General features: G+C 51.5%; 2 protein-coding genes across 2 annotated transcripts; one reads left to right on the top strand and one right to left on the bottom strand.

Moving 5' to 3' along the window:
• Nucleotides 1-522: 522 nt before the first annotated feature.
• Nucleotides 523-1,409, bottom strand: MTLN (mitoregulin). Its single transcript, XM_062489531.1, has one exon. It carries the CDS (start codon nt 1,351-1,353, stop codon nt 1,177-1,179), a length of 177 nt encoding a protein of 58 aa, XP_062345515.1. The 5' UTR covers nt 1,354-1,409; the 3' UTR covers nt 523-1,176.
• Nucleotides 1,410-1,506: 97 nt separating this feature from the next.
• On the top strand, nt 1,507-13,106 carry LOC134042819 (two pore channel protein 2-like). Its single transcript, XM_062490758.1, has 19 exons — nt 1,507-1,528; nt 1,633-1,715; nt 2,273-2,387; nt 3,427-3,555; nt 3,736-3,852; nt 4,583-4,701; nt 4,821-4,922; nt 5,529-5,655; nt 6,551-6,752; nt 7,471-7,615; nt 8,971-9,156; nt 9,415-9,479; nt 9,768-9,855; nt 10,078-10,147; nt 10,689-10,908; nt 11,119-11,209; nt 11,479-11,592; nt 11,984-12,102; nt 12,697-13,106. The coding sequence occupies exons 1-19, from the start codon at nt 1,508-1,510 to the stop codon at nt 12,840-12,842; spliced, it is 2,259 nt and encodes a 752-aa protein (XP_062346742.1). The 5' UTR covers nt 1,507; the 3' UTR covers nt 12,843-13,106.
• Nucleotides 13,107-13,626: the final 520 nt, after the last annotated feature.

The following is a 13,626-nucleotide window of genomic DNA, read 5'->3' as shown; positions in this document are numbered from 1 at the left end:
CTTATTCAAGCATACCTTGATTGGACTGCCATGAAAATGGTGCTAAGTTCAGATGCACACAATTGTTCCATGTACTCCAAACCCACCGTTTCATTGAAGTATCTTCTCTGGACAGGTGTAATAAGTCACATTCTGTGAAGATGGGGATGAAAGCAAACAGGTTTAAAACTTACATCAGAGAGACTTCTGCATTTTTCTGGTGACACGTGTTTCCAAGAAATCCATCAACTGGTTCTGTGACCTGTCCTCATAGAAGTATTCATTCCAGCTTACCAGCACAAGCAGGTCAATGTTACTGGAGGGGTGTGATGCACATGTGAAAAAAAGAGGGGAGAGGTCAGCAACTAGAAGAGCACTCAGGCATGAAGAAATCCAGGTAGTGATTAATAAGGTTTTTGTAAAGGTCCTGAGGCTTTAACACTCGTAAATTACTTATACCAGTACATCTCACCCTCTTTTTACCCTCTCCGGCAGCAGCAACAGAAGGATGTTGTCCTTCCCCAGCAGCCCTGCTATTCCAAGGATGCTATCCTCTGTGCCCGCACTGCTATTCCAAATGTCAGGAAAATTAATCCACAAACACCGGAGGTTTATGTCCAAAAAGGAGAGAGAGGAGTCCTTCCTGCTTTATTTGAATAAAGGGAGAGCCCGTGGGGCATTCCCCTGGGATCGCTCAAATTTTTGGAGGACGCAGCCTCCTTTTTATCCTATTTTCCCGGCCGCAATTCCCTCTCTCTTTCCCCATGGGCTGAGGTACTTGAGAGGCACAGACTTCCCAGAACGCCTGATTCCTGAGATTCCCCTCTGATGCATAACCCTCCCTTTTCATTTTTTAATTCTTACAGAATCCGCGGTTTCCCCCACCCCCATCTCTTCCTTCACCTTTCAACATCCAATTTCATTTGTCAGCAAACCTCCGGTTCGTCTGTAAAGGCAAACATCCTTTTCTCCCCCATTCATCCATCGGCGGAATCTTTCATCTCTCGGCTCTAGTCCCATCCAGCAGCAGATCCGCAGCTCCCTCGTAAAGACAAGTCCGACATTCCTCCCACAAGGACACCGCCCAGCCGGCAGCCCTGCTATCCCAGGGATGCTGTCCTTTCCCAGCAGCGCTTCCACCACCGGAGGAGCCACCCGGATCGCGCCGCCAAGACCGGGGGCATTCCCGGCGGAACTTTAGGCCGCTTCCAGCTTCTCCTGAGCGGCGGCGAGGCGGCGCTGGAGGCAGCGCTGGCGCCATCGCAGGAAGCGGCGGCGCGCCCGGCCCGCCTGCCAGCCCACAGCCACCCCGGCGGCGAAGGCGGCCAGCAGCGCCCACCGCACCACCCGCGGCCTCAGAGCCTCCAGCACCATCCCCGACCCGACCCGGACCGGACCGGACCGGACCGCGTCCGCTCCCGAACCTCGGCCCGAGCCCGGCACCGCCTCCCGCTTCCGCCGCCGCGGGGGCGGGACCGGCCCCGTTAAAGGCGGCGGGGCCGGGGAGGCGCCGTGTCCGCCCCGCGCCATGGCCGAGGCGGCGGCGCCGGTACCGCTTTCACACACTCTCCCGGCTCCTTGTCCCTTCTCTCCCCTCCCTCCCCGAAGCTCCTTCACCGGCTGTCTTGTGTTCTTTCCCCCCTCCCCTCCTAGGATCTCCTGCTGGCAGCAGCGTTTGTCTCCGATGCGCAGTACAACAGGAATATTCCCTTTAAGACCTCCCCCGAGGCGGTCAGGTAAGGAGGGATGATGCGCTCAGAACGCGCCTGCGGCAGAGCTAAGCAAACAGCGACAGCCAGAAAAATCTAAGGTGCTAAGAAGAGTGATGGGGTGGGGTGCCGCTGGAGTCAAGCTGAAATGCTCAAAGGGACGCGTCTGTGTGTTCAGGATGGGTAATGATATTAAAGAGCTGTGGTTTGCTGGAGGGGACAAAATGCAACTCGCAGAAAGTCTTCCAAGCCCCTGTGGGGATGAACGGGAGGCTGGCTCAGCGCTCAGCTGTGTGGAAGGTGCTGGAGTGGCAGAACTAGTTGGCTGCGCAGTTAAGTATTTCTTTCTTTACTCTAAGAAATATTTCATATAATAAACATTATGTTATTTAACCCTGCTCTCAAAGGCGGCATAGTATCCATGAGCTCTGAGACTGATTTGGATACAAATTGCTGAGTTCCTTGCTGGCAAAAATGTTTGTTTGGGACAGGGAGTGCTGTTCTTCCAGGAGTGCTGTTCTCCCACGTCTTTAGGGATGTGCCCTGTAGTCTTTATTTATGGTGCCTGTGCCTTTGTCCTCCAGGCTTTATCGCCTCTATAACCACTGGATGATGAGAACAGCCACCTACTTCTTCATCTTCCTCAACCTGTCCCTTGCCCTGTTTGAAGAACCTGCTGTGTATCCACTCCCCTTTCTGGTGAGTTTATGGTGTGAGAGCAGAACGTGCAGCTGCTGGAGCCAGCAAGGGTTACTTGCTTCTAAGTGGTTTGTCAGAGGTGCCAAGAGACGGTGGATTGGGATGTTTTTGTGGATGTCTTTGTTCCTCTGCTCTGGTGAGACCCCACCTGGAGTTCAGGTCTGAGTCCTCAGCACAGAAAGGACATGGCAAGTTGGAGTGAGTCCAGAGGAGGCCACCAAGTTGATCAGAGGGATGGAACAGCTCTGCTGTGAGGAAAAGCTGGGAGAATTCGTGTTGTTCAGCCTGGAATAGCTTCAGAGTGACCTGATCGGCCCTTCAGTACTTGAAATAGCTACCAAGAAAGATGAAGGACTATTTCCAAGGGCCTGGAGTGCTGGGACAAGGGGGATGGCTTCCCCCTGCCAGAAATAAATTGTCCCCTGTAAGGGTGGTCAAGCCCTGGCCCAGGTTTGCCAGAGAAGCTGTGGTTGCCCCATTCCTAGAAGTGTTCCAGGCCAGGTTGGATAGGGCTTGGAGCAACTTGGGATAGTGGAAGGTGTCCTTGCCCATGGCAGGGGTGGAATGGGGTCGTCCTTAAGGTCCCCTTCCACCCAGATGATTCTGGGGTTTTATAATTCTGTCATCTGTTTGAAATGGGGACAGAAAAGGCACAAGAGACAGCCAGGGACTTTAGGAGCCCTTGTGGCCACCAGCAATGGCCCGTGTGACTGTAGACAAAGTCATGTTGCTGTTCTCTGCCTCAGAGACCAATTCCAGCCTTCTTTGGGACTCAGGTCCAGTCCTCATGTGTGAAAATATAAGCCAAGTTTTACTTTAGGCCAGACTTTTCTTCAGCCTTTGTTTGTCCCGCACCAGTGTGATTGTGAAAGATGCCCTTCTTGAATCCTAAGTAAACACAGTGGCTGGCTCTAACCTGCCTGTGGCAGGGAATTCCACAAAAGGAAGCCTGAAAATACTGCTCTGCCTGTTTGTTACCATGCAGAAAAGGAACATTGCTGCTCCTGGTTGTGCTGGCTGAGCCCTGCTCTCTCTGCAGGCCACATCAGTGCTGGAGGTGTTGTGCCTCCTGGTGTTCCTCGGGCGGCTGACACACTTTGCCAAAGTCACCCTGCACAACATGTTCTGGAAGGACACCAAGAACATCTGCATCATGGTAGCAATCCTGGTGAGTTGGACTCAGTTGTTTTCCTGGGGTCCCAGACGTGGCATACATGAGCCGTGGCCAAACCAACCAGCTCTCACAAACCTATCGTGTATACCCCTCTCCTGTATCAGTGAACACTGTTTGCTGTCTATAAACACGTTCTAGCACTCTTTGTGGGAGCTTTCCTTCTTTCTCCTACAGTTATCCCTGACAGACCTGGCTGTGTATGGGGTCCTCAGGCTGTATGGTGTGAGAAGCATCCGATGGTCAAGGATTGTGAGGCCAGTATTCCTCATCAACTTTGCAGAGAGTCGCCAGGTAAGGAAAAAGTCTGGTGGGATGTTCAGGATCCTGGTTTTTTGGTTTTTTTTTGGTTTTTTTTTTTTTTTTTTTTTTAGACAGCCCGCTGCTTTTCACAATCCAGGGGATTTAGCAGGAAGGTTTTATGGCAGATTTTAGGGTCCTGTGAGAGTAGGTTTTGTTTCAGAAGTGGCCTGAAGCAATAATTTGAGGTGGGTGGATTCACACAGTCCCACAGGAAAAGCCCAGTGTTCTTCCCTGAGTCAGGGAGCTGGTTACTGATTTCTGGAAGTCTCCTGGGTAAATAAGTGTCATGGTGTTCTCAAACCTGTAGTCCCCTTTTGGACTCTGATTCCTCTCATCATAGAGAGATCTTTGTCCTGCTGCCCAAGTCTGGTCCTGACTAACAAATGAATAAACTCTGCTGTGGAGGCATGGCAGGAGGGAGCAGCTCAATATTTGGGCTCAGAGTGTGTGTTTTGTGGCCTGGAGTGATGGAGGATTTATGTCCCTGACTGGTTCCCTGCAGCAAGAACATCTGAGCAGTGCCCTGGGGCCCTCTGTCCCTTGGCTGCTGAGTTGACTGTGATGTGTAGCTGGATCACTTCCTTCTAGGATCTCCCCTGGAGAACAAGAAGGGAAAGGCTGGGACTCTTGCAGCCCAATCTAGGGATTTTGCACACGTGGGGTGGTGAGGGGAAAAAGGGGGTTCCATGCTGCCTCTGAACCCTTCCCTTGTCCCTGGCAGATCCGGAGGGCCTTCCGCAGCATCCGCAACACACTGCCAGAGATCACCTACGTCTTCCTGCTCTTCATGTTCAGCCTCCTCATGTTCTCCCTCATGGCCTTGAAGCTGTTTGGAGAGAGGTGTGGGTACTTCCTTTGCTCCTGGAGTACTCTGGGATGCTCCAAACAGTTCCTAGGGTATGCCAGCTCCTGCTGTTGTTATCCCAGAGCTTAACTCCAGGCTGTCCTCTTCCTCCTAGGAATCTCCAGACAGCAGAAGGCTTGCCCTACTTCAGAAACTACCTGGAGATTGTGTTTGACCTCTACGTGCTGGTGACGACAGCAAACAGTCCAGATGTCATGTACAGATGATCAGATCTTTCTGTGTTCTCAGGGCTCTCTGTGCAGCCTCTGATTTGCACAGCAGAGTTAAAATACTATGGGTGTTGGGCTTTTCATTCCTCTCTCTTCTAGGTTCCCATTGTAGTTCGTGCTGGGAAGCTACTGCCAAGAGTAAGACAGGGAGGAACAGCTTGGTTGTCTGTATGCTTGGAAGTATCTTGAGCACAACTGGGATGGTACAGGGACCCTGGGGATTTAAACTGAGAAATAAAATGCTGCTCATCCTAGAGCAAGTGGAAAAGCAGATCTGAGTGCAGCAAGGGTCTGAGGCCAAAAAATAGCATATGGCTGAGGCGTTGCCTCGTGTCTACTCTTAAATTTGGCCACACTGGCAGAAATTTAATCTCTATGCTGTCTCCTGCGCCCTCAGTCAGGGCCTGACGAACCAGGGTGAAAAACCAGCAGAAGAAAAGTGTCCTCTAGCTGAACAAATGCAGTTTTTAGCTTTTAGCTGACGAGTTTGATCTGGCAGGCCCTTGGGAATCCCCGTGGGAGTCTGTTTTCTCATGGACTCACTTTCCCTGTGTGTCAGTCTGGCAAGCAGCAATCCCTCTCTCCTTCTGTAGGATGCCAGCATTTGACTTCAGCTCCTGGTACGCCCTGTTCTTCATCGCCTTCGTCATCATCAACACTTACATCTTCATGTCTCTCTTCCTGGCTGTGGTCTACAATAACTACAAAAAACACCTGAAGGTAATGCCTGGAGGGGCTTGTGACCAGTGGATTCCTGCTGTCCTCTGTCAGGAACCTCTGGCTTTTGCCTTGGGAAGCTTTGAGGAGGGGAATCAGCTTCTTGCCTTTGATCTGCAAACAACAAGCCCAGACCCACTTTTCATATTGTGGGGTTCTTGGGAGTTGTGCTGTTGGCACTGAATTAACTATTCTGTGGTGTTTCTAACAGATAAGTACATTCTGCATTGCCTTGGAGGCTTAGTCCTAGCTCAGGAATGCTGTCTCCATGCAGGGAACTGTTTCTGCACAGCATCTTTGCGTGTGCTCTTAGAGCAAGGGAACTGGAAATGGGAGGTCTGAGTAAATCAGAATTTTTGTTCTACCCAAACTCAGTAGGGGCAGTTTGTGATCAAAGGGGGAGAGCTGGGAATTCCTGGGTGTTCCCATGGGGGGGGGGGGGGGGGGGTGGATGGATCTTTCCCAGGAAGCAGAATGGTAGATGTCCCTCTGCTCACAGTCATGTGCAGAAGAGGATCCCCGCCCCTGCTCTCAGCAGGATTCACTTGTGGATGGGAAGCATATGTGGACACATCCTCTTTGCTTCTGTGACCATGTGTCTCCTATGGTCTTTGTTACCTCCTTCCTGTCTGACGCTACCCTTTGTCTTTCCTTCCGGTTTTTTAGTGCTGTCCCAGCATCCAGCAATCTGCTGATCCTTCCAGAGCTCTGTGTGGAGAACCCACAGCTGCCTGTTAAACACCATTCCTTACACACACACTCTAACTTTGCTGTGCTTTGTGTCCAGTGTCATTCCCCTGGTTCTCTCCTTGCATCTCTGTGCTGTGAAAATGAGTTTATTTGTTAAAGAAAGGGGGAAGGGCACCCGGAGCTGCCTGACTCCCGGTGCTCTCTCTAGAACGAGATCCGTAAACTCGCCTACATGAAGCGCCGCAAGATGATCGAGGCCTTCAACCTCCTGAAGGAGGAGGAGGGAGAGCAGTTTGTGGTCAGGGAGGCCCGGTGGAAGCAGCTGGTCAAGCTGGTGGCTCCTGACACCAGCAATTCCCACCGGGAGCTGCTGCTCCGCATCTCGGATGACAAGCAGAAAGGGTTCGTAGGTGAGCACTGGGGACTGGGGAGGAGCCAAAAGCCTGATCCTTCAAGGGGTTTGGAATTGGGATTTTTTTTTTTTTTTTTTTTTTTTGGTCTGTAATGGCCCCAGAGGGAGTCAAAATAACAGTCATTGAGGTTGGAAAAGATCTCCAAGATGGTCCAACCTGTGCCTGCTCCCCAGCTTGTCACCCAGCCCAGAGCGCCGAGTGCCATGTCCAGTCATTCCTTGAGCGCTGCCAGGAATGGGGACTCCAGGCCCCTCTTTCTGTTTCCCTCTGGGTTCTTGGGGTCCTAAAAGGTTGTTCCTGCTGCCTGTGCTATAGCCCATATTCCACACACTGTAAGTGGCCTTTCATGGCCATTTAGCATCAGGCCAAGCTCTCCATGGCATGTGGGACCTCCTGTTGTGCGCAGAGGATGTGGAAAGCCTCCCTTGCTATCAGATGCAATGTGGAGCGGGAATATCGGGAGAGATGGGTCAGTCTCCTCGTTCTGGATCATTCTGTATCATTCTGTGATGGTTGTTGGCCCGTGGCTCCAGCCAGTTCGCCAGGAGTGCAGCAGAGAAGCTGCTTGGATTCCGAGTTCAGCCTGTTGTGGTGGATACCACTCAGGACAGGCTTTGCTGGGAGCAGATACAGAGTCCAGACCCTGTGGGCTGGGATTTGCCTCTAGCAGAGAATTTCTTTGCCATGAGATCTGACACGTGGCACTGTGCTGCAGACAAGAAGTCCTTCGTGCAGCTGGCAGACCTGCTCAACATCCAGGTGGTAACACTGAAGATCCACAGGCACCCTCTGGCACGCTGGGCACCAGCCATGTACGGATCCACACCCAGCTGGCTCCTGCGCAGTGCCGTGAGGCACAGGTGAGTCTGGCAGGGCTCAGGGCTCACCTGGATGTGCTGACAGGGTGGCCAGGCCACCCTCAGGGACTCTGCCACTGCTCCTGGCCTGCCTTTTGTCACTGTGGAGGAGGCAGCTCGCTGACTGAGCTGGATATCAGGCTGTGCTTTGTGCCTTGCCACACAGGAGCTCAGCGCTGCACTTGGGTCTGCTCCTACCTCAGCAGTCTCTGCTGCACAGCCGTGTCCTGCTGCCTCATCAGCTCTGGGTGTTCTCTAGAGCTCTCTTTCACCTCCAAGCCTTCCCAGAATCCCAAAATAGCTGAGGTTCCTGTAGCAGTTTTGGTTCACTAATATGAAATTTTCCTGCTGTGAGATAGGATTAGGAGGAAGGCAAGAAGAGGCTCAACTTTAAATGGTACAAAGAGAAACTTTGACTAGAAACAGTAAGAAAAAAACCTCAGAATAATAAAACTTCAGTCTACTTTTCTGTCCCCTACATGCTTTTTTTTTTCACAATGAAAACATTAAAAACAACTTGGTTAGTTTACCATTTCTAAAATAATCTTTAACTAATGTACTTGAAAGAGGAGACTTCCCTCTTTAGTCTGTGGAGATAAAGACTTTACAAACCACCACAGTTCCAAGGAACAGCTAGGGATGGGCATGTGGAACTCCCCTGCTCCAAGCAAGGTCAGCCACAGTAGGGTACTCAGAGATATCCTAGCTGGGTCCAGAATATCCCCAAAGGACAGAGGCTCCATAACTTATCTGCAGCCCCTTCCAGTGCTTGATCATACCTGGTTAAAAAACAAAAAAAACAAAACAAAGCAACTTTGTTTAAGTGGGAGTTCCTGTATTTCAACTTATTCCCCTTGCCTCTTATGCTTCTACTGGATATCACTGCGCAGTCTGCCTCCATCTTCCCTGCACTTTCCCATCAGATATTTATGCACAGGTGCTGCTCCTGCCCCTTCTCGCTGCCAGGCTGGAATACCCTAGCTCTCCCAGCACATCACATTCCACTGGCCTGTCCTCCTGTCAGTTTTGTGACCCTTTAATGCACCAGCTCTGTGTGTTCAGGCCTCTTCTGTACTGGGGAGTTCAACTGACCCTGGTACCTCCCTCATCACCTCCGAGTGTGGCCTCACCAGTACTGAGTAGGTGGGAAAAAAATCACTTCCATGGACCTGTTAACCAAATTCTGTGTTGGACCTCAAAAGCAAAAAGAAACTATTCAGTGACTCCTCCGAACTCTCAGGTTTGGGGAGAACTGATGGGTAAAGGATTTTTGAGAGGGAAGGCAAAGAGCTTTTGAAATTGTTGTATGCCTTTGAGCTTCTTGGGAGCTGCAGACTGATCTCTCTTGATTCTTGCAGGGCTTTTGTTTGGACTTATGATGCCATCATCCTGATAAATGCCATCTTCATTGCTCTGGATGAGGAAAGCCCATACATTTCCTATGCAGAGTGGGTGTTCCTCACTCTGTACATCATCGAGATCCTCCTGAAGCTCTACACTTATGAACCCAGGGAGTTCTTTGGCAAAACCCAGTTCTGGAATTGGTGAGTGGGCTGGAAGTTTGTGTGGAGTGTGCTGAGTGCTGTGCTCAGCTCCTCATGGACTGAAAGGCTCTAAACTCCTGTGCCAGGGGGTGTTTTAAGAGGCATCAGAGGATGTTGTCACAAAGCTGTCCCATGTGCCTGTAGCCTGAGCTGACCCAGGGCTGCCTGGCCCTGATGTGAGGAGCAGGGGTCACTCCTTGTTTTAAACCCCACTCCTGTCCCCCCAAAATCTAACAGCAGTGCCTTCCCTCATGCCAGGTTTGATACTCTCATCATCTTTGCTGCCCTGACTGCAACGATTCTCAATGCCAACCTCAAGTCCAGTAAGTGCAGCTTGAACAGCCTGCATGCCTTGGGAATCTTGGTGTCCTCCCCAGCCTTCTGCCAGCACCTCAGGCTTGAGAGGCTTTTGTGACCAGACAAGGCATTTCTGGAGGGTTTCTAAGAACTAACCTAGTCTTCCTCTTTTTTTTTTTTTTTTTTTTTTTCTTTTTTTTTAAGCTCCCTGTTCTGGTGTTTAACAAGGAAACAATAGTGAATTAAAGAATTTTATCTAAACACTTCCCTCCAGCTTTATTTTCATGATAAAAAAATCTTGGTTCTCTTTGCAGCCATGAAGTACAACAGCCAGCAGATCCTGGACATTGTGTTCATCCTAAGAGTCCTCAGGCTGATCCGGGTTGTTGACAGCATTCAGAGGTGAGCAAGAAAGTGGAATGGGAGATGGTTTTTGGGTTTGGGGTTGGTCTCTGTTGGTGTGCCCAGAACTGACCATGGCCACCCCACAAAGCATCCCAAGGCCTTGTCCCAGCCTGCCTGGGATGAGCCCAATGGCTGCAGCCTCTCTGGAGGCTTTTTTGGGGGATGTGGGGAGCATGTGGTGGCCAGGGTGTGACAATAACCAGTGTGGGCTCTCTGTAGGTTCCAGGTCATCATGAACACCCTGATAAACATTGTCCCGACCATGCTGACTTTTGGTGGGCTCACTCTGGTAAGAAATCCTGGTGTCTTGGCTCACAGCACTCCAGTTGCATGGAAATGTGCCTTAAATCTCACACTCATGATGTTTCCAAGGGGATAAAAGCAATTCCCTGGATGGCAGACCCTTGGAACTGTAAGTGTGCATTTGAATCGTGGCCATTGTGCAAGCAAAGGGTGCAGAGGGGCTGCATTCTCGCTTTTTCCTGGATCAGCGCATCATCCTTGGATCCATGGGGTGTTCTGGCAGCCTGGGCTTTGCATCAAAAGGAATCAGATTGTGGTTTGGGCAAGAGGCTGAATTGAGAAACCTGGATTTTGAGTAATTTCTTAAAATGAGCCTCTGTTATGATTTGAGAATATTTCCTATTTGTGTATTTGTAGTTCTTGGCTAGTTATTCCTGCTTGGTGATTGCTGTTGGGTGTCTTGGAGTCTGTGCTGCCCCCCAGCCCCTTGCTGTGCCTGTGGAAACTGGAAAACCTGCTGGGATGCTGAGCTTGCCCTGGGGCTTGCAGCTTGCTGGAGAAGCAGGTGATGGGCTTTCTCTTCCCAGGTTGTGTATTGTGTGTTTGCTATCATTGGCATGGAGTTATTCCATGGGAAAATCCAGTACTTCCCAGCCAACTCGAATGCTCCTCACGCCCTGGAATGTGGGAATCCAGCTCTCAAGGATTCCCTGTTTGCCCGTGGGAAGTACTGCAAGAACAACTTCAACAACTTCGCCTCATCCTTCATTGTCCTCATGGAGCTCACTGTGGTCAACCAGTGGCACGATATCTTTTGTGGAACACGTTCCCAGCTGGTTTCTTGGGAATTTGGTTTGATGGTCCTTGGGGGAGGTCGGGTTGTGCTCAGATCCACACTCTCTTCCCCTGGCTCTGCACGGGGACAGGTAGCAGGGGTGGTCCCTCAGAGGGTTTTGTTGGGATCCTGGTTCCTCCTTCATCTCCTCCTTCCCTCTTTTCCCTTAACTCCCACTGCACTCTTTGCCAATGGATTTGCCAATGTGACAGTTCAGCCTGCCAAACTCTACTTCATTGCCTTCCACATTGTGATGGTGATCATCATTGTCAAGTACGTTTTTTTGGGGGTTTTTTTTGGGAATATCTCCTCTGCTTTAGATGGAAAAGGGGATGGAAAAGTGCCTCTGCCAGGGCACTGCTGGTAGGCCCTGGGAGACTGGTGGGATGTGTTGAGAGGGATCTGCTGCATTCTTGTCCCCACTGGGTGCTGCTCTGACCTGGAGGGCATGGAGCACTGGGAAGTGAGTCTAGGAATACTGAGACGGTCAATGCCAGACAGTGAGGAATTGCTGCCTCAATCCTGCTCATAATTTCTTGCAGTATCTTCGTGTCATTCATCTTGGAAGCTTTCTTTGTGGAATACTCCCTGGAGAAGAGTGAAGTGGAAACTGCCATCGAGCAGAAAATCCAGGAGCTGGGAATTGGAGTTCAGGAGTAAGCCCCAAAAATGTACCTGTGCTGGATATGGCTAGTTTGGCACCACTGATGAGGGAAAACCACCCTCTGTGTCGAGGTGTGAGCTGATATTCCCCTTCCTTGTCACAAAGTTCCAGCTCATCTTCCTGAAAAATGGAGATTCCTCTTCCCTATCAGGAAGTTCTGGCTCCTCTGCTGGTTTAGGTGCCAGTAGAAGGCCACTGGTGTTGGCTTTGCTGCCTTCCGTGGCTCCTCCAGCTGGGAATTCCAACCCAGAGGACAGGAAAGATGCTGGAAAATAACCTCATGCCTGGTGCTTGTGCTGCCCCACTGAGAACCCATCCCTGAAGGGCTCCCAGGGGTGGGATGTGCCCCCTCCCCAGGGTAATTCCTGGCCCTTGCTGTGCAGGGATGAGCTCCAGCAGGAACAGCTCCTTGACAACATGGAGAGTGCAGAGCATGAGCTCGAGGGGGAAGGTGGAACAAAGCTGCAGAGCAAACGGCTGGTGTTCAAAATTGCCTCTAAACGTAAGTGTGACTCTCCAGGGTGTGCAGGCCCAAAGTTCCCAGCTGTTCCTGGGGAAGCTCCTAAGCCCTGCTGCCCCCCTGGAGCTATAAAAGTAGCTAAAACCTAACTGGAAACTTTGGGGTAGCCATGGACATTTGATGTTTGTTGTTTGTTTCTACTTCTGCAGCATCTTCTCCTCTCCCACCTCAGCCCTTCTGTGTTATTTGCCTTCATTAACCTCCCTCTGGAGACACTGCCCTGGTGGCCGAGGTCCTGCTGTGCCAAGACACCTGTTTTCCTTTTTCCTTCCTCCATGGGCTTTGCACTCCTGCTGCCTTGGATCACGGGGTGACTATATCCTCCTTTCCTCTGGCTCCATGACTATTTCCCTCCTTCTCATGGCTTTCTTGCCGTACCTCAGGTTTCCATTGCGATGGAATAGAAGGGTTTAAACTCCAAAATAATGGCCTTATCTTTGGGGACTTAAAGCAGATGGGGTGGAACAGCAGGGAGTGTAATTTGGAGGATTTTCTTGCTTGTTTTAAATGGCCTTTAAGGTATTCAGAGGAGCACATCTGGTGCTTATGGGGCTATTTTTTTTTTTGTCCCCCCAGGATACAGGACGGTGGATGCTCTGCTCCAGCGCATGTTTGAGGCAGAATTACCCCTGGAGGATGAAGGCCCTTCCTTTGAAGAGATCCTAAACTTGTCCCCCACCTCGGTAGTTCCCAGAAGCCTGAGTTCCGAGAGTGCACCGTGATGGGAGGGGTGGGAATCAGGGAATGGAGCTGATTCCCGGCTGTCTAGGTGTTCCCTGGCTGCTCCCATGCGTGGGACCCGGGTTGCACGGTGGGAACAAACAGCTTTGTCCTGTAAAGGCGCTTTATTTCATGTAAAACCTGTTGTAAACGTCTGGAATGCAGGGGGGCGGGGGGAGTCGGAGTATCCGGCTGTGCCCGGAGAGGGGCGGTGTGTTATGGAATAAGTCCTCCTTGTAACTGGAATTGTATCGCAGCACTGTTATACGCAGCTCTGGGCTGGTGTACCCTGAACGGAGCACCTCTTCAGCACCAATAAATTCAGCAGTTCGGAAAAACCGTGGGATTAATGATGGGACAGGGTTGTGGCTGCTCCATGATAACGTGCAGGGCTTGGAGGGTGGAAGTGAGGAGGGGGGAGAGGATCGGGGGCGCACGGACTTTCCCATTTTTTTCCTCCTTTTATCCCGCCTTTTCCTTGGGAGATGCGCCCAGGGCGCCATCCAGCGGCCTCCGCGGGAACCGCACCCGCGGTGTTCCCTGCCTGATTGACGGAGCCGTCCACCAATGGCAAGGCGGGGGCGGGCCGGAGGACTGGCCAATGGCGGGGCGGCGCGGGGCCGCGCGCGGCCCGTTTGAATCGGCGGGAGCGGTTAAGGCGGGCGGGCATGGACGCGTCCGGGCGGTGAGCGGGATGAACCGGGATAACGGGGTGGGGAACGGCATCGGGGCGGCAGAGCCTGCGTCCGCTTCCCTAGCTTTACTGATCCCAGCCTTTTCCCTGCA

This window comes from Cinclus cinclus, chromosome 3 (assembly GCF_963662255.1).
Source record: "Cinclus cinclus chromosome 3, bCinCin1.1, whole genome shotgun sequence".
NCBI classification, from domain to species: Eukaryota; Metazoa; Chordata; class Aves; order Passeriformes; family Cinclidae; genus Cinclus; species Cinclus cinclus.
This window is presented reverse-complemented; position numbering and strand designations above follow the sequence as displayed.